The following is a 27,121-nucleotide window of genomic DNA, read 5'->3' as shown; positions in this document are numbered from 1 at the left end:
TCTGGAGCTGCTTCTCGTACTGTGGCCACAGAATACAGCAAGGTCCCGCACTCAGCTGGCTGACAAGTGTCTTACCATACCAAACAAAACTAAAAAAACATCATTGGTGGTGTTCCCACTCCCTTTTCCCCCCAACTCTGACCATCTTTCAGGTTTGGGATGTGAATCTCCACAACACTGTACCCAGGGAAAATGCGAAACGTAGGGTGATGCGGTGCTGGGAAGAAATACTAATTGATTCACGTTAGGTTTCATGCCACAGAAATGGGTTTATTCGCTTATTGGAAGTTAGGTCAGGTCCAGGTGCATTTGTATCTTCAGAATCAGGGCTTTTAAGGAAAGAGGAAAAAAAAAAGAAAAGAAGTTCCTGGCGTTTCCCGACATCCCATTAAAATGGTTGTCCTTTGACGTCAATTAGAGCTGGCTAAAAAAAAAAATCATCCTTAATTGCTTTTCAGAAATAGACATTATAGTGTACACCGTCACAGCCAGATTCGATTACCTTTTACAAGAAACAAGGATGCTGGGAACGCCATAAAACTCCAGTTCAAATGAATACAGCTGCAGGGCTGTGCAGGTAGCTGGGGGAGCTGCTTTTCAAGGCAAAGGCTCTTCCTTGGGGTTCCAAAACCCAGTGACACATCTAAATTTCTCCAAAGTGTAAAAGTGCTGAAGCTGGCTGTTCAGCTGGGGCTGGTTTTGGACCGAGAGTGGTGGGATGCTCAGTGCTCCATCCCAGCTTCCAGCTAAAAGTGAGTGTAATCATGCACTATGCTGACAATTATAGCTACAAACCCGATCAAAACTCGTGTGTGTTTCTTTACAAGGAGCATTGCCCGTGTTCTCAAAGGCCTTCTCCACACTCCTCTTATTCTTGGGACTTCATAATGTCTCTGCCGACCAGGTAGAAGAGGAGTCCAGAAAGTAAGACCAGGGGCACTCCCGCTGCGGCGAACATGAAGGACCACCCATAATACACGTGCACCGGCACATCGTCCATGCACTTCTCACTTCTCTCCAGGAGGATGTACTTCTGGAAATCAGCAGCAAACTCCTTCCAGATCACAAAGAGACCTACGAGCAGGAGAAATAAGCCTCCTGGAAAGAGAGACAAAGACAAGTCATTCTCTGTGGGTGAAGAAACACAGGAACAAAACTGAGAAAGGAATGCAAAGGTTTTCCATCCTTTTCCCTCCTTTGCATCAAAGCTTAGCACTGCAGAATGACTGTCCATGACATCACTCTGCAGGATTCCATGAGAGCCAAGCCCACATGCTGTGGGAAAGACCCACACCATCACTATCAGCTCCCACCCAGGTTCCAGAGCAACAGCTTCTCCTGCTCCCAGAGCCTGCACTATCAAAGCCCCCAGTATGGCTGGATGCAGCCATGGAGAAACCATCACAAACACAACTGATGTGCATGTTGGGATCAGCGGGGGGCTAATGCTGCATTCCTGCCTGAAGGGGAGGGTGGGTTGTTTTGCCTTTTTAATTTTTAATTAGTTATTTTTAATTTTCCTGGGATGAGCGAGGAGGAGACACTAAGACTTACTTTTCCCTTTTATTTTGACCCTTCCAAGTAGCCTCAGATCCAATTTCCCACTAGAAATGCAAAGATACGTGGATCATTCCTGCTGAAGGGAAGCAGAATTATCTGGTACCAAACCTGTTACCCTCAGCGCCAGCGCAAGCAGAGCCCACAGTCACCAGAGCAGCTGCTGCAGCTCATGGCAGTTCCTCCCTGCATCTTGCATTACCCATCCTGAAACTGAGCTTTGCCACACATGGAGAGGAGTATGAACAATCCTATTTTGGAAAGAAATAACACATAATAGAGTGGAAAAGACATATAGCCATGAGATGCTAATCTCAAATGGGCTACTAAATAGCAGAATAATAAAAAGTATAATAAACAGCCTATACCATGAGGCTAGAAAGTCATTTTATAGCACAACACTGGCAAGTCCTCCCCTGGAGCCAGATGGGAGCAGAGCCGAGGTCACACGTAAGGCTGGTCAGCATCTCGCTCAGAGAGTGTCTGCTCTCCTCGGAGCCTCCCAAGCCTTGCAGGATGCTCTGACCCAAATAGCAGATCTCCCATGAGACCTCACGATCTCATATTTCCAGCTGCATACCCATCAAAGGTCAGCGTTCGCAGGAAGAGCTTGGTCACATCTGAAAAGCACGTGGCAAACAGGCACCTCCTGGACCTGGCGCAGCCCCCAGTGGGTTTGGGGGCTTCAGTGCCTTAATAGGAACCCCCTTTCCCCATAACGCAAAGTGATAGTGGTTGAGTGCAGCAGGTCCATCTCCCCAGTATGGAGTGAATGAGAAAAAATAGAGTGGCCTTGATATTATTTACTGTATTGCATTAAAGAATATATATGTTGCTTTTTAAAGTCAACATATATTAAAACTGAATAGTGAGGTTGTGATGACAGATCTGAAAGCAGTTTGGTAGTATCTGAACTTGCTAATTCACAGCTAGAAGCTTGCTATTTATAAATGGTGCTGTATAACATATAGATATATGCACACATGCACACAGATATGAAATAAATACAGCACAGATTATAATAATTTTATAGGAGAAGCGAATTCAGAACTAATTTAGTTGACAAGTTACCACACAGTTCTGTGGATATGTTGTGGCTTCCGCTGGATTTAATTTCTCCCCTTGCAATTTTTAAATCAAAGGTAGCATGTACTATATTTAATTATCCTTCCTGGAAGCTCATTCACTACAAACTCCAGGTCCCGCGCTACGCAACGGGAGCCGGTGAAGCTTGACGTTGGTTTGTCTGCTTACTGATGGTGGCTACTGAAACCTTGGTCAAAGAAAACATGTCAGTGTTCAGCTGGGTTTCTGCTTAGGATGGGTATAGATGGATATAAAATCCTCTGCTGCTACAAACCCCTCATCTTTCAGCAAAAAACAAGACCGGTGTGAAGGCACAAGGGGTTCAAAGTCCTCCTATGCCTTCCAGAGAAGTTGAAGCTACGCACCACAAGCTGCCACGTCCATCAAACTTATACCCAAAGAACACAAACTCAACCTTAATAATCAAAGGTTGGTGCAACCCTGTGAACATCCTTCACATCACCACACGCTGCTATCGGAAGCTGCTCTCCTCGACACAGAGAAGTCCTTACGCTTGCTGGAGAGGCAGGCTAGGAGTTAAACAGCAGCTGCTATAACATTTGCATCTTCATTGAGATTCTGATACCACTTGAAATTAAGTGCACAAATAAATATTTTACACTTAATATGATAGTCGTATGATTAAAATACCAATTATTCCTCTATAAGAAAACGATTGCATGTTTAAATAGTCACATGGCCTTTACAAAATACAATGTATTGATAAGAAGGCAATTAAGTCTTTATTACTGATGTAATTTAAAATTAAATTAATTAGATGGCAACTGAACCTTGAAAAGTGCTCTTTTAAAGATCAATTTCTATTTCATTAACTTATAATACCTTCCGTAAGAGACACAAATAAAAATGAAGCCCCAGTGGGACAGGGGACATGGTACAGTAGTGGTATTCTGAATTCTCCTGCTTTTCTTTAAATAAGTAGGGATTTTGTATTGACTTGTCCCAGGACAATTTACATTTAGTGAAGATATCAGATTGAAACCCACCAGTTCTTACTGAGGAGGGTATAGGGAAGCACCGTGAGTAAGTGTCTCCATCCCTGAGCTTGCCAGGAGCGAAGGATGGGGAAACGGTCCCTCCCCTCACCCCAGGAGGAGCGCCAAGTCTCAGTGTGAAAGGATTTATTATTAAACAGATACTGGAGGTGACGACATGACCATGGCATCTAAATTAAGAATGTTTTCACACTCTGGGAAAATGACAAGAAAATGTAAACTAAGCAGCCTTCATCCCTGGAATAATTAGAGGCGCGTGGCGAGGAGTCCCCGGGATTTACACCATCTCCTTGGTGAGGAAAGAGAATTGGAAGGGCAGGTGGAGGCAGAAAAGGACAGTGGGAGTGCATAAAGGGCAGCTCACTGAAAAAATGTCCAAGTAAGCATTTGATATTATTGGGTCAAAATGCTATTTTATTTCTGATATTTAACCCTGGGAACAAGTGCCACTTTACTATCTCCTTTTGGGGACTTCCAGTCTCGGACGCAGCAAAACATCTTCATGTCCTGCCAGCCCCAAATGGCTTTTTATGTGGAGACAGAATTCTTCCCTCCTTGGGCAGCAAAGTAAAAAAAAAATCTAAAAAAAAAAATCTCATTTTCTACCCAAGCAACTAGCCCGGCATCAGCACACGTGCCTGAGACATGTCATGTGTTTGGTTTGGGTCAGTATGAGTGAAGACCTCATCAGACCAGACCACCCCCATGCTCTTCTCAGCAGCCTTGTGGCTTCTACCATCAGAAAAACTAACCAAGTGACCTCTTTCTTTCTCCCCTTTTCCCTCTTTGCCTCTGCTCATTGGCATAGCACAGGAAAAAAATGAACTGCAAAACTCCATCTCAACGCTGATGGGGTCAATGGCATCTTCTGGGGAGGGACTAATTGCAAGAAAATTGAAGTGGGGTATTAAATCTTTCTCCTGCATACACTGCTAACTGTAGGACAACAAACCCCATCGCTCTGTCCCCGCCTCCCAGGAGAGCTGCGCCTTCCTTGTGGGTAAATTGGAGTCAGGCTTTTTTCTTTCACTCTCTTTATATCCTTGTGACACCTTTATAGCTGCTAATTGTAGGGACAGGTGAGTGAACTCAATCTTTAACTCTTATCCTGTGGAAGCTGCTGAACTTTCATGTAATCTGCTAATTACAGGAAGAATGAACTTTGACTCCTTCGCCTTTCTCACTAGTTGCCTCTTAAGGATGTTAATTGCGAGGAAGAGGAGGAGTGACCTTCAGCTGCATTTCCAGAACTGTCTGCCTTCGCAGAACAAGGGATCCTGAGGCTGCCAAAAACATGTGATTTGGGAAGAGGCACCTGAGCACCAAATTAATTCATCACTTTTAGTCATAGGAGGGGTGTAGCAGCCCTTTCTTTATAATGCATTCAGCTCCCACTGAAGGGCAGGTTGGTCTGAGCACACACTGTGCTCCTCTGGCAGGACCACAACACAGCTCTGAAGGCACAGGAGAGTTTTTGTGCTGCCTCTGGCCATAGGAAATGGCCCACGGGATGGTGTGAGCAGCTCTATGCATGTCACACAAATGGGGATGCTGGAGAGACAGCACTGAGACTACAGTGGCTGGGGACAAGTGTGGACTGCACACGGTTCATCACTTATCTGTACTTTCCAGTGAAAGGTGAGCTGACAACGAGCTCCTCTCCAGGTTGTTTAACATTACCTGGGACACACATCCTCATTGCTTGCTTTGAAAACTCACCACACATTCAGGCTTTGCCCATCCAGTCCCTCCAGAGCAGCCTCCTCACCCCAGACCAGGCCACCAGGTCATTTTTCCACTTCAGCCTACAGCTATGCAGCTGGTCCAAATGTCTTAGGGCAGCACAGCAAGCCCAGTGAGCACCCTGGGTCTGCATGAAGCGTGTGCACCCTCCTAGGCTGGGTCACTGAAGTGCCCAAGGGAAATGGAAACTGAAGAGCACAAGAACAGAAAACTGAGGAGCACAAGCACCAAAAACTGAGGAGCACCATCAAAGTTATCTCAGCAACTCAAACATTCCCCAGAAGGTGCAGCACAGCATTCACCCATCCCCCTCAGTGCCATTGTAGGGATAATTAATCATATTGTCATCTGACTGGTGAAACAAGGGGACCATTATTTACCAGGCAGTATCTGTCTCCCCTTCCTGAGCACCGACGCTAAGTCTGAGCCAGCAGATGTTGGAAGGGAAGGAGCACTCTGGCTATCTGCTCATGTAATTTGGGCGCTGTAGGGAGCAGGGTGGCAAGGATACCTACTCAGCTGGGGCACAAGATGTGCAAAGACAACCTGCAGCAATTGTCAGGTGGGCTCCAGCTGTATTTCCCAAGTCACCCAGCTGATGGAATCAAGGGGGATGGCTCCAGTCCCTTGAAAGGGGTCTTGGAAACACTACCCACACCCCACTGCATTTGTTAGGGCAGCTGGCAGAGGGATGTGTCCTCTTGAAAGCATAACAAATAGAAGGCATCTTGGAAAGGAAGCCCAAAGGGATCTAATTGAGTGACAGCTGAATTCCCCAGGCAACAGAGTGGCACACGTAACTCCCCAAGATCAGGCTGGCTATCCATAAACGCTCTTGGGAGTGCATTTGCTCCAATAATATAGAGTCTTTTGGTGGCAAATGTTACATCATTTTGCAATGATTAACCGAAAGGGGCAGAGGGAATTTATGGACTGAATGATACCCTGGGATGCCAGGGCATCTTGCAGCCGTGGTGCCCCCCTCTCACCATCCAACTGCCAGACCACGTTCCTACTCTACAAATTGCCAGCATTTTCACACTTCCTCAAGGAGAGATCATTTCTGCAAGGGAGGTTAATTAACAGTGACCTGCAGGCCATGATTAGAAGACAAGCCGCGCTTTCTCCTGTGCCGTCTCTCCACATCCCGCTATCTGAAGGAAAGGGACGGCCAGGGATAGAAGCTGTGTTAAATCTATTGTTCCTATCACTTAGCACAATCAAGCAAAATATTTTTAGAAGGGATGGCACAAAAATAACCATGGAAAGATGCATCCTGAACTCATCAGGAAGCCAGTGCCGGGAAGATACCTTCCCTGAAAAGAAGGGGGAAAAAAAGGAGCAGCTGAAACTGAGGAAACTTTGCTGAAAATGCTGAAGGAATGCTGCAATCTCCCAGTTATCGTTTCGATTGAAAATTTAGCAGGAGTTATCTTCCAGCTGAACTTGTTCCTCCTAATGACAGTTAATAACAGTGATTGCTGTTCAGATTGAAGCTGCTTTAATACAAACTTCGATTTAAACAGCAGCATCTTCATCTGATGCCAAGAGGTTTATGTGATGCATAATCAGCTCCTCTAAAAAGTGTCACATTCTATGCCCCAGCCTTTTAATCAAGAAGTAGTCAAATAAAGTGCTAAAACAATGGCAAAAATGGAATACAGTGATTCAATATTACTTGACACTCTTTTTGGTGTGATATTTTATCTGGCCAGTGTCAGAAAATGATCGATCTTGGTTTTTCCTTTTGGGCTGAAAGTTGAGCATTTTGAAGAACAAGAACTTTAACTGAGGCAGCCAGGGTGTCACATCTGAGAGGATTCAAATATTCAGCCCTAGTTTCACAGGAAGAGATGACTTCAATGCACGTGCAAGTCAAGTGGCTAATGCTACTCTGTAGGAGGCATTGGTACCCGATGGAGATCTGACAGCAAGACATCTGACATTCCCAAATGAAATCCCTGTGTGCAAAACCTCATGAAATTCACTTTTGGAATAACTCAGCCCAACTAAGCATTTATTAAACCATATGAGAGACAAGCAGATACCCACAGGTTTGCTGCCCTCACTTCAGTAACTAAAGACCTAGAGGCAAATGGATAACCAGACAAAACACACAGGGAATTAGCAGAGGCAGGTAGGACCACATGGATTCGGTGCCTCCCAGGTTTTTTTAGACAAATAGGTATGTCATCTCAGCTTTGTTTTAACAAGCAGCTCAGATGGTGTCTCACAGTTAATTATTAGTACATCTAGAGGAGACACAGGTTGGGAGAGGAGCTATAAAACGGATAGGGAGCTAAATGACAGGGGGAAAGAGTAAGAGGTCATAACAGCAGGGCATGGTGAGATTGAGAGGTGTTTAGGTGGAATTCCTCCAGGTCAGTGTTGGGACCTTTCTTGATAAATAAGTTCATGAATGAATGTTCATGAAGATAGGCTGGGAGAGTTGGGCTTGTTCAGCCTCGAAAAGCGAAGGCTCCAGGGGTATAAGGCCATTATAAGTAGTGGCCTTCCAGTCCCTGAAAGGTGCCTATAAGAAAGCTGGGGAGGAACTGTTCATGAGGGCATGGAGCAATAAGATGAGGGGTGATGGTAGGACTCCAACCTAACACATTCCATGACTCTATGAATGTTTTCAGCCCCAAAGAACTTGGGCACACTCAAAGCCCAAACTGGGGGAGCAAAGACACTATGTTTGCTTCCCGATGTGTCTGAGGAAGCAGGACCTGGTGCAGGATCCATAACTAAGCAGTGGGTTTCTAGAGAGAGGCCTGACTTCCTTATGAAAATCTTTCCTTGGTTCAGCTGAGCTCCAGCCTTCAGCTGCTTGACTCGCAAAAAACCTTCTCCCTGAGTTTGAGTCCCTGTTATAAATTAAGTATTTCCACTGGTTAAGCCACTTATTCCTCCTCAGATACAGAAAGGGAAAAAGCCCGAGCGATAATTCAGTGGAATCATTTGTAATGGTAGTGGGAATAATGAATAAATGCCTATTTTTAATTCATTTTCCTGCTGTGCCACCACTTCATCTTTTCAGGTTTTATTAAGCCAGCCCTCCCATTTTGCATCACTGGGTATGCCTTTCATCGCTCAGTGGGTTTCCAGCTCTACCAGATGTTAACAACAGAGGCAGGAAAGGCCCGAATGCACAGGCTGACTTTGGGGAACAGAGCGTAGCTGATTGCTGCCCAGGGTTAATGCAGCCATGGACTTTACTAAAATAAAAGGCTCTGCTTCTCTGGGTTGCACAGAGAAGGAGAAAGAGGAGGGGGGAAAGGGAAAGGTATTTTTTCCCAACCCCAGCCTCCCTAGGACTAAGGGCTTGGCTAAAGCTTGGCTGAGCACAGAGGTTTAAAAGGGAAATCATTAGCTTGGAGTCAGTGCAGCTCCCATCAGAGTCCCCACATCACCCCCCCTCCCAGCAGCGTCTCATCCCCGGCTGCCTCCTCTCCCCCTGCACGAAGCTGGGCACGGCTGCTGCGTTCCTGCCCCGGCCGTATCCCGTTACCGCCGCTTACCCGAGGCGAGGAGGAATCCACCTCCAATTTTGTAGGCCCGGGGGCTGACGAAGGGCACACCACACACCAGCAGCAGCCCCCCCACTAGCCCAGCCACGACAGCCAGCATGATGAATGCCGTCCAGAAGCCTCTGTACACTGCATGGGGAAAAAACAAGAGAGTAAAGTCAGGGGGAAAGGAGAGGAAGAGCGGTTTTCTTCAGCCCAGGCTTAACTCCTGTTTTGGGAGCGATGACCTGTAACGCTACTTGCGTTCAGCAGAGCCAGAGCTCCAGCATGGGTGCAACGTGCCTGGAACTGATGCAAGATCAGGTTGAATGTCACGCCCTACATAATGGGATTGGAATGAGTACTAGGGTTGGGGAGGGCTTGCCAGGGAAGTACACCACAAAAGGGGGGTGAGAGTAAAGGACACCGTGCTTAGCTGCGCCCGTGGGGGATGGAGTAGCTTGGCAAGAAAGGAAAGTAAATAGGAAAATTTGGAGAGATGGAATCAGACCACATCTTTGTTCCATTTTAATTAACACTTACAGAAGGTGCCAGGTTCCTGGTTTAAAATAAAGGCGTTTTTTGTTAGCAGGATTGCGGGGAAAACAGGAGCTCATGATTTCCCCCATTAATGGCCTCGCTTGACTCCAAGTAAGAGCACAGGGCAAAGCACAGCTGCCTCTTCATCCACCAAACCAGCGGCGAGGGGGGAGGGTGTAGCTGTGACTTCATGCAATCGTGCCAGCCAGAGCCAAGCCAGCTTGCGTCCACCCCATTCCACCCCACAGCGTGGGACATAGCCCACTGATTTCAGTCTCCTGGTAGCCAAGTCTCATCCAGCCACTGCCTTAAAGCTTGGCCAAGGGTGGTGGTCTTCAGCCAGGCACCCTCTTCTACCCCATTCCCCTGGTTTATCTGATCCCCCTTCATTGCACCACGCTCTGCCTGTTGTTTTTCAGAAGTGCTAGTTAAAGAGATTTAAGCTGGGCACGAGCAAGTGGGTAATGCTGAAATGATTCACACTTGAAAGAAAAATGATACAGAGAAGATGCGTTTTACTCATTTGAAACCATTTTGTCAGGAGAGCCACTTAGGGAGAGATAAGTATCTTGAACTCTCCAAAACCACAGAATTCATTTTCATGTTTAACCTCCCGTCACCCGTTTCTCTGGGGGAGGCTAAGAGGATGCAGATAAGGCAGAATTATCTCCGGAGCAGGTAATAGCTGGAGGACCCCTCTTTCTTGGCCAGCCTCCTGTTTTGTCATCATTTGCATATGAGGATGGACTGGTGTGAAATAAAATGAACCTTAATGACAGAAGCGCCCGCTCTCCGCAGAGGTCTGAATGCCTTGCAGAGGGGTTGGTGCAGCACAGGCACCCCAGTGCTCCCGCTGCCCAAAATGTGGGTGCTGGGACATCCTCATCTCCCTGAGGATCATAGCAGGGTGGGTGCTGGAGCCTCCAGGCACAGCCCCTCCCCGGGATGAAGCCCCTGCACTGAGCCCATCCCTGTCACCCTCCCATCCCAAGGGGAATTTCGGAGAGGCAGCTGGAGAGGGTTACATAGCAAGGGCTGACAGGCAGGGACAGATGCCTCCAGGCCCCTTTATTTAGTACAGAAAAAAATAGTGTGTTTATCAGCAAGATCATTCAGAAACTACACGTCATGCCTGCCTCTCCTAAGCTGAAAAATCCCATCGCTTAACCCTCTTGTTTGCCTCACACAGCCTGCAACGGGCTCCTCCTTTTAGCATCCACAGGTCCCCCCCATATCCATTTGACACTCCAGCATGTTCCCTGAGGCAGGAATCCTGCACAGTACAGCAAAAGAAACTGCCTGCTCCCCCCATGCATTCTCCTACTGGCAATTTATTTTATTATTTTTTTATAAATTAATTTCTCATAAGAAAAAAATAAAATAAAAATTTTTTAAAAGGTACTGCTAAAGGCTAAGGAAAAGGTCAAGATGTTTGTTTGTGCAGTACGCCTGCCCCGGATCCCCGGAGGCAACGCAGAGTGATGTACACTATTTAAAGAAATCAATTCATTTCAAAAAAGATCATTGAATTAATTCTAGCTGCTGCCACCAATTTAGCAAATTAAAATTCCTAACAGCAGCTGATTCATTAAAGAACTCCGAAAATACAGAGAAACATAAATAAAAAGGGAACCAGTTGAAAGGAGAGCTCTCCAACTGTGTCATTTTCAGTGCATTAAAAATAAGCCAGTCACTTACATGGATCTTCTAACAATTTGGTCTTTAACTGATTTTCCAGTGTTTGTTTATTTTGTCTTGCAACAGATCAAGACTAGAGCTCTCCCAGGAAGCCAGACTCTGGAAACAAGTCAGCACTGGGCTGCCACAAGCCTGCACCCCAGGAGAAATTATTTTGCTTGCTTGCCTGCTGGGTTTGGCCATGGGGTTGAAGCCCTTTGCTTCCAAACGCCTCCAAGTGAGCAAGAAGGTGGGAGAAGAAAGAGAATCACAGAATCGTAGGGGTTGGAAGGGACCTTCAGAGCCCATCGGGTCCAACCCCCTGCCAAAGCAGGGTCCCTAGGACAGGTCGCACAGGTCGGTGTCCAGACAGGTCTGGAATCTCTCCAGAGAAGGAGACTCCACACCCCCTGGGCAGCCTGTCCCAGGGCTCCCTCACCCTCACTGTGTAAAAGTTCTTCCACATGTTGGTGTGGAACTTGTTATGCTCCATCTTGCAGCCATTGGCCCTTATCCTGTCTCCACAGACCACTGAAAAGGAGCTGGCCATTTCCCCCTGCATCCCATACAATGGATCAAGCATTACATCAAGCATACATCCTCCCTTGCTCATAGGAGCAAGCACTGAGCACCCAGACAACTCATGGCTAAGCACAGCTGGCTCTGGAGGAGGGAACACACAGGAGAACATCTTAACGTGCTCGTGGACAGGGGCAGTCAACTAAGACAGGTCATTTTGTAAAAAGCTTTCCAAAAGTCTTGGGCACACCTGATCACATGCATTTACAATGGGAGAACCACGGCACCGACACACACACACATCACAAATCTCTGCCTGATCACTCAGGAAAGGAGCTGCTGAGGGAGCAGGAAAGAAACCCACCTGCAGTCGTGTCGTAGGAAGGATGGGGGAAAGGTCCGAGAGCGATGGGCATGGGGAAGAGGTAGCCATGCATGCAGAACTTGGGGTGTGCTTGGCTGGCTGAAAAAAAGCCACAAAATAAACAAAGAAGTAAATAAATAGATAAATATGTAAATAGAAATCCATGTGTGTGTTTATTTTCTGCAAAACCCCAGCATGTAGCGTTCAAGTGGCCACATTCCGTTCAGCAAAACCTACATGGCTCTCACTGAAATCTGAAGGCTGGGGAGTAAAGGAGGATAGTAAATCCTGGTTGGAAAGAGAAAAGGAAACAGCAAAAGAATGATGGGAGAGAAGAGATATAACAGGACCTGAGACTGCTCCCTGTACATCTCATCTGCATAACCTGAGTTGGGGGTGGACATAAATCATGGAAGACAGAGCGACCGAAATCAGTGTAAATAATCCCATCGCTGTTTTCCTCTAGAAAACATGTTCAGACCACCTGGCAGGGGCAGAGGTATCTGGGTACCAGGACCAGCAGCCTTACAAGACCTCCAGTTTGTGAGAAGGGAAAGCACTATTAGAATGGCAGTGCCCCATCAATATTAATACCACTGAGGCTTATCATGATTAACGGTAATAGAGTGAATGTTAAATGAATTAATTAATGGCTGGCCACTTATTTAAATATGTTCCCCAGCTCAAAGGAACACTTTATAATAGGTGGACATTAGTTCATGCTAAATTGACTATGGAATACCTATTGAATTAATTATTACATCCATGAGAGCAGCAAATTAATTTGCCATGATCAATCCTATTATAATAAATACCTAAAGAAGTAATACAAATTTGCCAGTTATCAAAAAGAGTCACTTTACTCCAGGTAACATTCTATTATGTCATGTATTTCCACCTAATGCAATTAGATAGCCAACTCCCTCTCTTGAGCCTGTCCTTTATCAAAATATTCCTGTGTGAAAAATCCGAGGTCGCTGAGTTGGACGGTGGCAGGAACTGTTCCAGCCAGCACCAACAGGTGTCTCTGAACAGGTTTCACCTTCTCCTGCAATTTTTTGAGGAGTGAATTTGCTTTCAGGAAAAAAGCTATTAAAAATATTTTGTGTGCGTCTGTTTATTCCTAAATGTCATTTCAGACCTCAGAAAGTAAGGCAGGATCTTAAAATAAAGGTCTTGTGTGCTTAAGAGCATAAACATGTGTGGTTACAGCTCTGCATGGTCCATCAGTGCCCACTGCTAGAGGTCCTGAGCACCCAGTGAGACCACCCATGTGTGCATCCATCCTAACCCACGCTGGAATTGATGGGAGGCAGGCAGGCTCAGCATGCCACGGCTGAAAACACTGACAGAAAAGCAGTGCTAATGGCCAGGAAAGGTGTGGGATCAAGCTTATAGGACCTTAGCTGAGCACAGGTAGCTAGAGGTGTGTGGGAAGAGTTGTCCTTGCAGGTTGAAGCCACCAGTCCGTAAATGGCACCAAGTGCCATGTTAAATGGCATCAAGAGATTCCTACATTTCTGTGGAAAGATCTGAGTCAAAAAGAATGAAGAAAGGTGAGCTGAGATTGGTTCTGATAGAGATGACAAGGATGAGAATGAGAATGTAAAAAAACCCTAAAATAAAGGCCACATTCTCTTCATCCCTGTACTTCAAACTGTGAGTGAACGTGGTGGATATGATGGCATCATACTCACTGTACCAGAAGGTCCAGATGGTCTCTGGGTGGCCTTCGCCAAAGAACCAGCACCGCCAGAAGAAGCCCTCATGATGGAAAGTGAGGATCTCCTTCCTGACCTCTGTGGGTGTTTCAGCCTGCTGAGGAATGAAAACACAAGCTGACACAGGGATGGTCGTGGTCAGGAGGTGGGAAGTGTGAATTTGTTTGCTTAGGGAGTTGCTGCTTTCATGTTTCGTTGGGAGTTTTTGTTTGTTGTTGTTGGAGTTGGCTTTGGAGGGGTTGGGGAATGCAGAGGTGGCTGCTGCCCTGGACTTCGCACCGTATCACAGCTACAAATTGTTCTGATGCCCAATCTTCCCACAGACCTTCCCAAAACAACTTCTTTCTCTGACATCTCTAAACACCTGAGTGCCAGAGCTGGGCAGGAAGAGCAGAGCTTTCCAGGCCTAGCCTACTTCTTAAGCACTTCAGTAAATGTCATCGCAGTTGGAACTGGTAGGAAGCAAGTTGATTACCAATTAGGCAATTTTAGGTGTGACCCAGTGCAATAGTTCAGATATCCTTGCTACTCTGTGGGATACGTGTAAGGTCTGGCTTAACCCCACAAGACATCCAACATCATGCCCAGAGAGGTAGTGGATGCCCCGTCCCTGGGGGTGTTCAAGGCCAGGTTGGATGGGGCCCTGGGCAACCTTGTGTAGCTCCAGGCCTGGAGGTTGGTGTCCCTGCCTGTGGCAGGGGGTTGGAGCTGTGTGATCCTTGGGGTCCCTTCCAACCCAGACTGGTCTAAGATTCTAGCGTTCCCAGTAACAGTCTTCCAATCACCAGACCAAAGGTTTCCTTCTCTCTCTCTCTCTCGGCCAGCAGAAGTTACACTAAACTTACAGGAGACACAAACTACTCTGCCCACACCAGTCTTCTCACAGGCCACAATAAGGACATGGACTTTTTTTAACTTTTTTGTGATTCTACTTCAACCCCAGACCAGACCTGCAAGCACAAGGTTTGGGTCTTTCCAGAAGGGAGGATGTGCTAAAGTTGAGTCACAGAATATTTACCAAAAAGCTAATTAAAATTAGAGCCAAAAAATTGATTTTATCTTTATCACATGAAGTTTGGCAAAGGAGACATGACTGCTACAAGATGACATTACACTATGGAGAAACTTCATGCAGAGTGAACTCAAGGAAGGAGACAGGACTCAGTGGGGAGCTGCGAGAAGATACCTCCCTCACCCCAGGGTTTTGATGCACCAAGTTATAACAGCTTCCAGAGCTCTGATTGGATTCTCCTTTTCCTTTCAGGGTAAAATACTAACTATGACAATGGTAACATGCAGCCCTCAAACTTCATCAGCTGGGTGGCTGCTGATTTAGTGCGTCTACAGCACATTTAATCGCTGTTTGGCAGCTACTCGAGCCCATCCTTATCTGTAAGGGACAGGATTTGCCAGTTTAAGAAAGGGCAGGGAAGGTAAAAAGACAGTCTGTGGTACACAACCAGTAACTGAAATAGAAATAATAGAAACGGTGCCTGAAATAGAAATAAAACAGCTCAGAGGAAAGAGTAAGAGCAGTTCTTATTTCTGCCTGGCGCTTTTGAAGTCTCTCTGCCTCAGTGACAGGCACCCAAACACTTGGCCAAGAGCACATCTTAAACGTTTGGGATGCTTATTCACGTCACACCGTGCCACATCTCTGCTCCCTCCACTTTCAAAGACAACAGCACAAACAAAATTCAGGAACAATTAACACTGTCATTTTCCAAGTACACAAAAACTGAGCAACACTCCTCTATGCTCCTCTGTCCATGACTCTGTCATCTCCAGGGCTTTACTGTGCAAGGGCAGCATCTTCTGCCAGGCAGTTTTCCTATCTTAACTTCCACCCCCATCCCCCCCCAATAAAGTAATTTGGAAACACGACTCAAGCAAACAGTGCCCTACATTTGATTATAGGATTCTGAAATGAAAGCAAATACTCCTTGACGGTGTCGTGACGCTTCCCCGGCGTGACTCACCGCACTGGGGGGATAAAAAAATTAAAGGATCAAATCTAATTGGATTGAACTTTGAAGTAACAAAAAGTCGGCACACAGCAAGGGTCTTCCTGTCATTTTGCTATTGAAACCACACATTGATCAGCACAAAAACCATTTTTGAAGAGGGGATGGCTCGAGGAACTGATCTGGTGGTTATTTCATTGATGAGTTAGACACCAGCAAGCATGACTCAAGTAAACCTTCGAAGGGATCTATGGATGAGTGATACCAGCAGTTAGCACTAAGATACCGTGGTGTCCTTCAAAAAACTGTATTTTCTGCTAACTAAACCTCTATATAAATCTTAATTTTAAAATATATAGGCCTCTTCTTGTTAGATGGGCTGGAGTTCTTGTTGTCTATGCTCTGTGCCCGAGGTTCGCTTTTGTTTCCAGTCAGAGCAGCTGTCATATTGCCTCAGACATAAATGATTGCCAGGCCCAATACTTTAAAATCTGACCTTATCTTTTTAATGAAGAAAATGCTGAGGCAGAAATCTTCCAATGGCAAATATCAGGAGATATCTTTTGTCTTTAGAGGCAAATGCTGCCAACAAGCAAAGCTCTTACGGCTTTGCCTTTCATTCCCTAATATTCCTGCTTGGACTCGATGACCTCAAAGGTCTTTTCCAATCTGGTGATTCTTGTTATATCTGCCAGATTACAGAGGTGCTGTCTCAACGTTTTCCTAGATATGCTTCAATCAAAACACTGGATACTATGGAAAAGCTGATCTGGAGTTTAAACTTAGCTCAGGCTGAGGTTTTACATTAGCAGGTCACTCTCACCGAGCACAAACACTGTCACAGATGTAAAGCTGCCGGCACCCAAATTAAAAGTACTTGTTTTTGCTTTAGAACAAGTTGTTTAACCACATCAGCCCTTTCCCTCCCAAGGCAAGTCAAGGTTTCAGAGTTTACCTCCCCAGGCTGCAGAGTGCTATTCCCATCCTGGAAGATGCCGCAGGTCTCTGTAGCGAGAAGCCAGTAATCCGTCCCGAAAGCGATGAGAAAGAGCAACACGCCGGTGCCACCGAGGATCCCGGCGGCCAGAGCAGCTACTCCAGCCTTCATGGAGCAGCAGTGGGCAGAGGAACTGGAAAGCAGAGAAGATTCCAAAGAAAATCTGAAAAAAGACTCAGAAGAAAAACACCGGAGTTTCCAGGGTCACTGGAAGAAGGGGACAAGAGAAGGGCTATTTTTGGGCACGGAGAAGAGTGTCCTCCTGGCTGGTGTGAGTTTCAGTGGGTGGTGGGAACAGGACTAATAAAAGCAGATGACCTGGCGTAACCAAACAGCTGTGGCATTAGGGAACATGACAAATGGCTATGGAGACAGAGCAGGATGGTTTCCAAACACACACGTGGCTGTTTGCTTCAGAAGAGTGGAGCAGAGAGCCCTTGGCCCCGGCAGCGTCTGTAGGTCACACCAGTGGGTACAGTGCAGAACTGCCCCAGACAACAGGGAGTGTGTAAAACCCTGCTTGTGTCTGAGGTGGGCAGAGAGGCTGTGCAGGTCTGACCCCGATGGTCTTTACTGTGCCATAGAGTGTGCAGCTCCTGCAGCCATTGCTGTGAGATACCTTTAGCTGCATCCTCCTGCAGTGTAGACATGATGCTTCTGCAATACGCATCTACATCAGCTCCTCCAGCCTCTGAAGACTCTGGCTTTCACACGAAGTAACCCCAGAGACTAAATAGGCAATGTTAAAACACTGGTGACATCTCTTAAAATCTTGCTGCTCTCAGAAGTGATACAAACACATTTCAGAGAATCATAGAATGGATAGAAGGGACCTTAAAGATCACGAAGTTCCACACCCCTCTGCCATGGGCAGGGACACCTCTCACAAGACATAAATCAGGTGAGTTCATATCTACCTAGACAATGAGCACTAAAATCAGGTGTACATACCCATACACCTAGGGCATCTTACTATGCAGTTGCAACAGGATGTTCTTTCTCATACCACAGAGTAGATAGCATCCGTCACCCTCCCACTGCCCAAACCTGCTCTGGAAGAAGTGTCTCATGGGGAAGAGGACATTCCTGCATGGAATTTCATCGCCATTTGGTTCCTAGTGTTTTTGTCTTCTGCTGGAGCATCTGCTGCAGATCACTGCCAGGAACAGGATGCCAGACTAGGAAAATTATAATTTCTGTAGGGCAATAACCGTATTCCTGTGACACGCTAGGAGCCTATGAGAGGAAATCTAAATTACTGGGAAAATTCAAGTTCTGATTTTCCAACCTTAGCCTAAGTCATGCCCTGTTCGAAAAAGGGGCAGAGATGAGGATGTTGACTTCCTTATCCTACAGGGTTTTGTGTTGCCAAATTAATTTCTGAATCAATGTTATAGTTAAAGTTAACTGGGCACATATGGGTATTGCAGAGAAACTGCACACTGGTTAGGGAAACTGGAGAGAGTTGGGTAAAATCTTGACTACGTTTCTAGCCAACTGCTGAGGCATATGGACTGATGGATGTGCTCATTCTTCTTCTATGAGCGCAATAGAATTTAAATTATAATAATTTATTCTATCCTCTGTATTATTCTTTCTTAAAGTGGCAGAGCTGCTGTTTGTTTAACCTGACCAAGAGCACACGAGCATCTGATAGGATCCAGGAAAGAGGTCCCTGCACTGAGGAGCCCCTGCACTGACATGTGGAGGAAGGAAAGGTGGGATGGGCTGGAGACTTGTCATCATGCAAGGGTGAAACTCATCCACAGCCCCATTAGTTAAAGTGGGACTGTGAGGTGCAAGACCATAAGGAGGGCAGAGGATGGTGGTGTATCTGGCATGGTGGAGTAGGTGGTGGGTGAGCAAGGCAACAAGGAGCTGAAGGACAGGGGCAACAGGTGGACTCCAAAGTTAGGTTTACCTCTTGGTTGGTCGCTAAAATACCTTCTGATGTTTGTAGAGCGAGATGGAAGTCTCCACAGCGGGGCTGGACGCTGCTCTCAGCAGGCAGAGACATCATCGCATGGCCTTCAAGCAGGGAGCAGCGGGTGTGTGTCTGAGGGGAGAGCTATGGAGGCCATTTTCAGGGAAGCGAAAATACACATCATGTTTCCAGCCTGTGCAACCATCGCTCTTCTTCCACCCAAACTATTCAGCCAGCTAAAGGAGAAATCATTCTGACACCGAGACCCTTGGCATGCCCGTGGGGGAGCAGTGAGCAGCTCCACTCCTCCCGCCCCCTCTGAGCCCTCCCCAGCCCTGTAATTCTGTGGGAATAAACAGGCACTGTCCCTCCCCAGCCACACTCACCCTCCTGCATTTACCTGCCATCTCTGTCGGAAGCAATACATCCTACTGCGATGTGTTTGCAATGTAGGTGCTCCTGGCCAGCCCTCCCATCCCCATCACTCATCCAATACCTGCACACAGTACCCTTCTCCCAGCCCATCCCTGAGCAGCCCAGCACGTTGCCTCTTTTTCCAGGGTTTTGAACTGCAATAATGCCCGTCTCCCAGAGGCAACGATGGCTGCAACGAGCTGCCCTCCCTGCACTGAACATGGGAAACAGTTGATTAAATACAAAGCACAATATATCTATCACCTAATTAATTTTCAGCAAGTGTCATTTCTATCAGTGGCTGTTTAACTAATGTAATAGTGACTGAACCTGTCTGAAGTGATAAGGAAAGGCGGGTGCCCATCTATTCTGGGGATCTGTACCTCAAAGCTGAGCATGACCAACAAGAGGGCTTTGGCGATGCTGGAGGAGCTCGGTGATGACAAGGGTTTGCACACCAGAAATGAAGAACCTTTTTTTTGCAGACTGCACTGTAACTGCATAAAATCAAAATGCAAAGTGGGCACTTGTGTATTTTTAAAAAGGGATTCATGCTTGCTTCCCCATTGAGGGGTGTCTTTCTCAGCCAGCCGTGCCTGGCGTTGCAGCATCTCTGCTGATGCGCATCCGCAGGTTAGTGCTGCTTGCCATTTGGAAGGTGTCCTCAGCAACTCTCAGTCCCACTGGCAGAAAAAGCCCTGTGTGGCTGAGGCAGAGCTGTGCCAGTGCCCAGCCTTGGCTCCTCCCAGCCTGCTATGTGCCCAGCCAAATATTTCCTGCATTCTCAGGCTGTGGAACAGGAATGGAGTTTGCAAGGTCAAAACGTCTCCTCCATGCAATGAGCTTTTCCTTCTCCTTGGCACATCCCCACGCAAGCACTCATCACCATCAGGGGCTGAAAAATTCCTGGACATGATGGACAACATGGGCATTTGCAGCTGGTGGGAGCACCCCAGTTGCTGGGGATGCCTAATGCACCTGATGGGGCTACAGCCCCCTTATATTTCCTTCAGTTCACCTTGATTGTTTTTTTTTAATTAGGCATCAATCCCATTGCATCCATCCAGTTCAGAATGTGCTGGCACCTCATGCCATGGGGTTGCGGGTCTACCACAAGAGCAAACAAACACCTTCAGCTCCCCTCTGCCCTCTGCAACCCCCTTGTTTCTCTATTTCCCCATCACTCAGGGAAAAAAAAATAGATAAAATTAAATTCTTCTACCAGGAATATTTTTTTCCCTAAGACTTTTTAGTCTCACAGGTTAGACTAAATGAGAAAATATTTCCTTTACTCTTCAGAGTAAAAAAATCATCTCTATCAAATATAAGATTCCGACCCAGTCTGGCTTCAAAGTGTAAATTAGCTTTCTGGTTTCCTTTTGTGCAGGGATTTTGTTCATATAGATTTTATACAATGCGACAGCCAGCCCTGTGAATAGACAGGGGACACACAGGCTAGAAGAAAGGGGGGTAAAATAGAAAGAAGAAATGGCAAGAAAGCCACCAATAAATCATTCCAGCCCCCTCCTCTGCAGTTAGAAAGGGCTGGGGTCTTTCTGATGTACTAATGGGAAAATGCTGCCTTTAGAAACCAAATGGTTTTGAGGAAGGGCTGGAGTGAAGAAAGGTGTTTCTTAATTCTGAATGTTTCATTTCAATGTTTGCCAAGAAAAGGTTCTGTTCTGGAGGTCAAAACATCTTTTTACATTTCTCAAATAAATGAAAACAACCCCTAAATACCTATATTGGTGTAAAATTTTTATAATTTTTTATATATATATTCTGATTAACTAATCCGTATTTTTTTCATCTTACTGTTCCCTGGGCTGCTTTATGATGGGGCAGTGATACGGGCATCCAAGAGTTGTTACTGGGAAGCCACAAGAATGGTCCAGTATATGCCCAGCCTGAGCTCTACAACCTTCTGTGGGTTGGAACATACTGCAGAGCAGGCAAGGACAAGACAGGAATCAAAGTCCTTTTATTACACAGAAACACCCCAGGATAAATGCTGGGATCAGCAGGAGATGTGCAATCTCCCCAGCAGAACGGGATCTCACTCCATCTCACAGAAGCCTGGTTGCACCCATCCAGTGGAGATGTTCTCTAGTTTAGGGAAGGAAAGAAACAGTTCTCCAGCCAGGAACAGCAAGTCTGGCTACCAACACTTCCCCATTGACCTGGGTCACAGAGACACTCTGCCTGGTCCATCTCACCCCTCAGCATGAGGTCTGAGAGGTACCTCCAGAAGGTGATGCAGCTCTTGGCTGGCCTGAATGATCATTAGGACCATACTTGTTCCCTCCTACAATGCAAGTCAAACAGGTGACCTTATACACAGGCATTGGGCAGGCCAGGAGCTCCTCTGCCTGCCTCCCACACTGAATACAGGTATTTCTAGGGGAGAAACACAGAGGAAAGCTATCATCCCAAACTAGTCCACAACTTCTCCTCACTACCTGAACTAATATAACACCCCTGGAGCACTATAGCAACAAGCGTAGGACCCCCATCCTAAACAAAACCAAACCCAAATCTCAAAGAGATCCTGTCATGCTTTCTAAATCTCTAGAAGCTGGTAATGATGTTAGTTGTCCTTTGTAGCTTGCCCTGGGATCTCTGGAGTGCCACACCAAATCTAGGTAGGTGTTATTAACTGAGCATCACCATGATCCGTGCAACAAGTCAACACAAATTCCATTTACTTGGTGAGGAAAACAGCTCTTTGGTCCCTTACCTCTCCTGGTCCCAGTGCAGAGCTGCCTTCAGGTTCCTTCTCTCCACAGAGATCCAATGGGGATGCCACCGCAGACAGCACTAGGTCCTAGATGTAAAGAAAGGGAAGTCACATCCTAGGCCTTTTATTTCTTAATTGACCCTGAGGATTTTTTGCCCTTAAACTGGGACTGTGAGTCTCTAAAACATGCTCCTAGCCAGGAGCTGGGGCTTGTCAGCTCCACTTTTTGCCAGAATCAGCGTTGTACCTTTTGACTGATCAGAGATTCCATCAGCACCACCTGAGTTACTGTTACTTTTTATGTTTTGATCTGTGCTTGCAGAAAAAAAATCTACATTATGTAGATAAACATATCTTCCTCTCTCTCTCGTGCTGAAAGAAGAGGAATTTTGTGTGTTTTATAAGCAGACACGATTTCAGGTCTGTGTTCAGTGACTTCCCCAATTCCCTTTGGAGACTGCATAGCTCTCTGCATTGAAGCTTACCCTGAGACTCTGCCAGGCTCTGAAAGATGCTCCACATAACATTTTCTTAGGCACATGGGGCAAACACCTCTTGTGAGTCTCTGCCTTTGCTCTTGCTTCCGTAAACCTCAAAATGAGAAGAAACCAAGGAGAGCAAAGCCATCCAGACCATAACAAGGGCAACTGGAACACTGGCTGCTTTACTTTGGAAATGCCACCAAGGTCCCCAGCTGATTTTGCAAAAGAGCAGCCCCCCAGTAATGAACTGCATGGGGAGGGAGAGGAATAGTCCCCCACATTGACATTTGCCTGTTTAATTCTCCATTTAAAGTTATAATCACCCTTCACCTCCATCACATGCTCCTTTTTCATCTCGACCGTCAAGACGTCTCTTGGAAGAAGCACATAAGCCTTGATGTTGAAAGATCTTTAAGGTTCCTTAGGAGGTCAAATACCACCAGCACTTGGTGTCAGGAGAGAAAAAAAAGAGCTCAACTTGCCTCTCCCCCTACTTAAAGTTTCACCAGGACTTTCCAGGATTCAGCCATCCAAATCTCCTTAAGCAAGAGTGAAATAAAAATCAACAAGGGTGTGATGTTCTGCTCAAGATCAAAATATAAATTAAAAAAAAAGCCCAGATGTGTAAACCCAGGATGGTTTTTAGAGCTGGGAGGGCAAAGGAGATATACACCTTGATTTGTAGACATGGCTGCTTGATCGACTTTTCTGATGTAGCTTCTTGGGGCTCTCACTTTGCCTCTGAGCAGCTCCCCATCACTAGCAACTTTCCCCTGTTTTTGACCCCAACTTTCAAAAGCCTCCTGTAAACCTCCAGAGCAAACACAGAGCAAGTAACTCCCTGAACTCCTAAAGGAATCAAACCGATGCAATTTCTTTCCACGGAACCATGCAATATGCAATGATACACCAAATCTGTGTTTTTAACCACTTTTTAAAGGCCTAAAACTCTGCAAAGAATGAATTAGCCACGCTTTGAAGCCTCAGCATTTAACAGAGTTTTTTTTTTCACTCACTTGTAGAATTTTAAGACCACCAGCACTGGATACTGGCAAAGATTATCAAAGGTATTCTGGGCTGAAATACATACTGGGTGGAGGGCTCGGCCACTTAAGCAACTGGAAAATGCTTCATGAGAAAAGCAGGGCTCAAGTTATGTTTTGTAAAGAGACTTTTAAGAAAAAGATCTGTAGGATCTAGAAGGTTAAATTTGGGGCAGGGTGACTCACTGGGAAAGCACGTACTGCACAGAAGAATTGTCTTCTCTATAGATTGAGCAAACTGTTAATGCAGCAGGGAGGTATTTAGGGTTGTGGTGCTGCAGAGCAGGGTAGGGAGGGTTAAAACAGGCTGAGGTGGGTGAAGGATGAGGCCGGTGCATGTGCAGAGGCAGGTGGGGATGGCAGGAACTGACCAAGCAGCATCTGAGAAGCTGGGAGATCCTGGCATCAAAAGGACTTTGGTCATGCTAAAGTGAGATGAACCCCTACAAATTCAAAAAAATGCAAGCAAAATTTAATTTTTTTTCTTTGTTTTCTTTTTTTTCCAACCAGATAAAATTTCAGTTCTGTTTTTTTAATGGAAGCATCCTGATTTTCCCAATCATTTCTGCTGCCTACTACAGGATGAAAAAGAAACCTACGTGTACCAAAACAGACACCGTTTGATAAGGTCCTTGGTAAACCCCTAACAATATTGCAGAGAACTCATTTTATGTGATGGGAAACTCAAATGCAAAGAGACCATTATTTAAGTACCCAGAAGCATGATGGATGCTGTACAGGACAAAGGTGGTACGGACATCCTGATATTTAGGACAAAAGCAAGATGTTTCAGAAGCCAAAATTTAAAAAAATAAAAAGTTTCTATTCTTGATTAAAAAAAAAAATCCCAACCTTGATTAAAAACTCCTTGGCAAGCAGCTTGATTTATTCTCCTTTTTGCTCTCCAGCTATGGAATAAAAAGGGCCCATCTCAGTAAATCTTTCTATACCTATTTATTGTGAAGAACTTATGGAGGAATTTTAAACACTGTGGATGTTGAACTGGAGGTAAAGAGGGAACATTTCACCCCCAGACAGCCCAAGACCTTCAGATTCAGTGCATTCCCCACCCCCCAATTGCTTACACCCATGAACAGCTTGTTTTTCTGGCTGCTTACAATCTCCTTGCTCATGATCTTGTGATCACCAGCCAAGGGCTGAATGTTGGAAGCGGATGATCTGCTGAGCTTGTCGTGCCAGACTGATAACACCCAGAGAGACACCCCCTGCATGTCACCAGCTACTACTGATGTCACTGTGAGCAATTGGGGGATGCAAGGAGGTAATAACCCTTAGGAGGACTCATAAGACAGCATCTTTAATTGAGATAGAAGCGTGGTACATGCCTATTACATCTTCAGAGAGGGGCAGTTTTCTAAACAAAGCAACTCCCATCCAAGACAGATTAAACTAAGAGACAACCCAAAATTTTAATGAAGTAACTGAAGACAACACTGGACTTCCCCTAAAATCAGTGAACAGGTACATATAGGCATCTGCATCCCCCAACTACATGCATAAGGCTAAAAGGTCCAGTTTTCATTTGCAGTGAGGTGAATTGCCAGAGCCTTAAAGCCAAAATGAAACATGTCAGCTTATGTTAGGACATCATAATGGGGCTTGTTCAGATGCAAACAACACCTAGACATCATTGTAAAGAGCAACACTCGCAGTGTGGTGTCTCTGATGTAAAATGAAGGTCCCAGTGTAGCAGGCAGTGGTGTGCTAACAGAGCATTCCTGCACACAGATGATTGGCTCTGGAAGTCTGAATATACCATAGAGACAAGTACACGGATTCCTACATTTCCAAGTCAGGAGGAGTGTTCTTTGGCCACCCATTGAGATTAAACGCTCTTGGACCCTTCAGTGCGGAGGAATGGGAAGAGAAAGATAAACGTTGATGTTCCCAATGCTGATCCTCAGCTTACTGGGCTCAAGTAAGCACAGTCACAGGCTGGTTTGGGTTAGAAGGGACCTCAAAGCCCATCCAGTTCCAACTCCCCGCCATGTGCAGGGACACCTGCACCAGCCCAGGGTGCCCAAAGCCTCATCCAACCTGGCCTTGAACCCTGCCAGGGATCCTGGGGCAGCCACAGCAAGGACAGGAATTCAAAGATTTGAACACTTACCTTGAGTTTCTCAGAAGATTAGCCAGAGGTGGAGATACCTGTCTTCCTCAGATGCTATCCCTGCAGTTTACCTACATCTGCTCCTTTCTTGGTCGAAGCAGCGAGGTTTTGGGTCCCTCTCTCTTCTGCATCTTCTAAGGAGAAGCATTCAAGCCTCCTCTGACCCTGCTGCTCTTGGCCTTGGCAGAGATCTTCAATTTCAGCTACAGCATGAGGCCAGTCCATCTGTCTGAGGGCCAGCCCACTCTTCCCCTCCTATCGCTGCTGGATTTAGAGCTTCCCCATTTTATTTTCTGAGGTGCAGCTGCAATAAGTTTTCATTAAGAGAACCGTGCTGAGGTGTGGGAGAGCACCTCTGGGACATCACAGTGCCTGATTTAACTCTGTGATTTAACTCTGGACTTCATGTGATTGATGTTTATAGCCAGGACCCATCAGTTCCTGAGGAGCAGAAGAGATCTTTTGCTACTTCTTCTGGCTTTCCTGGTGGCATGCTCCACTGCCTAATAAAACCCTCCTTGAGATTATAAAGTTTTTCCTAACATATAATCTAAATGTTCCCTGCTGTTTAGTCTATCCCCTGCTGACTAATGAGAAGATCTGATATCTCACCTTATTAAAACATCCTTTCTTGCAGTTGCAGACAGTTTCAGCGATTTTCCCAGGCTGAGAAGACTCATTTTTCTGAGCTCCACTCCCAGACATTACACCTCCCCCTGCTACTGGGCATCTTTCCTCTGGGCTCCCCTTAAACCTCAGTGTTGTGCAATGAGAACACAACCTTTGATGCCAAGCACACACAATATTTTGCCCTGTCCACACTGTCCATTTCAATATTCATCTTATTTACATTATCTATCTGCAAGGTGTTGCACTTGGGCCAGAAGAATCTCAGACATAGATTCAGACTGTGAGAAGAGCTCCTTGAGAGCAGCCCTGCTGAGAAGAACCAGGGTGTCGTGGTGGATGAGAAACTTAACGTGAGCTGGCAGCGTGCTCTTGCAGCTCAGAAGGGCGATGGGAACCTGGGGTCCATCAGAAGAGGGGTGGCAGCAGGGACAGGAGATTGTCCCTCTCTGCTCTGCCCTCGTGAGGCCCCAGCTGGAGTCCTGTGTCCAGAGCTGGGGCCCCAATACAAGAAAGATGTGGGACTGTTGGAGAGGGGTCAGAGGAGCCAAGAAGATGATCAGAAGGCTGGAGCAGCTCCCCTAGAGAGAGGCTGAGGGAGCTGGGCTGTTTCAGCCTGGAGAAGAGAAGGCTGCAGGGGGACCTCATTGCAGCCTTCCAGTCCCTGAAGGGAGCAAAGAAACAGGAGGGGATTAAACTTCTTAAAAGGGTAGGCACTGGCAGGACAAGGCGGATAGAGTGAAGCTAAAGGAAGGAAGGGTTAAATTAGATATAAGGGGGAAGTTCTTTCCAGAGAGTGTGGTGAGGGGCTGGAACAGGCTGCCCAGAGAGGGGGTGGGTGCCCTGTCCCTGGGGGTGTTCAAGGCCAGGTTGGATGGGGCCCTGGGCAACCTTGTGTAGCTCCAGGCCTGGAGGTTGGTGGCCCTGCCTGTGGCAGGGGGTTGAAACTCTATGATCCTTGTGGTTCCTTCCAACCCAGACCAGTCTATGATTCTATGATCCACATGCAGAGTGGCCATCCGTGAGGTGGGCAGACCCATCATGGGACGCCAGCAGCATCGCTTGTGCTT

General features: G+C 46.3%; 1 protein-coding gene across 2 annotated transcripts; it reads right to left on the bottom strand.

Annotated features, from left to right (window-relative positions):
- Positions 1–249: 249 nt before the first annotated feature.
- LOC311195780 (transmembrane protein 182-like) lies at positions 250–16,926 on the bottom strand. Of its 2 annotated transcripts, none has more exons than XM_084269207.1 (5): positions 16,652–16,926; positions 13,709–13,829; positions 12,012–12,110; positions 8,924–9,061; positions 250–1,098 (listed from the first exon to the last, which is right to left on the bottom strand). In XM_084269207.1, the coding sequence occupies exons 1-5, from the start codon at positions 16,802–16,804 to the stop codon at positions 869–871; spliced, it is 741 nt and encodes a 246-aa protein (XP_084125333.1). In that variant the 5' UTR covers positions 16,805–16,926; the 3' UTR covers positions 250–868. The 2 variants fall into 2 exon arrangements, with proteins under 2 accessions (XP_084125333.1, XP_084125334.1); XM_084269208.1 differs by having other exon boundaries at positions 13,709–13,826.
- Positions 16,927–27,121: the final 10,195 nt, after the last annotated feature.

This window comes from Gallinula chloropus (genome assembly GCF_964237585.1).
Source record: "Gallinula chloropus genome assembly, chromosome: 11".
In the NCBI taxonomy this organism is placed as follows: domain Eukaryota; kingdom Metazoa; phylum Chordata; class Aves; order Gruiformes; family Rallidae; genus Gallinula; species Gallinula chloropus.
Note: the sequence above shows the minus strand (reverse complement) of the source record. Positions and strands in the feature narration are given on the sequence as shown.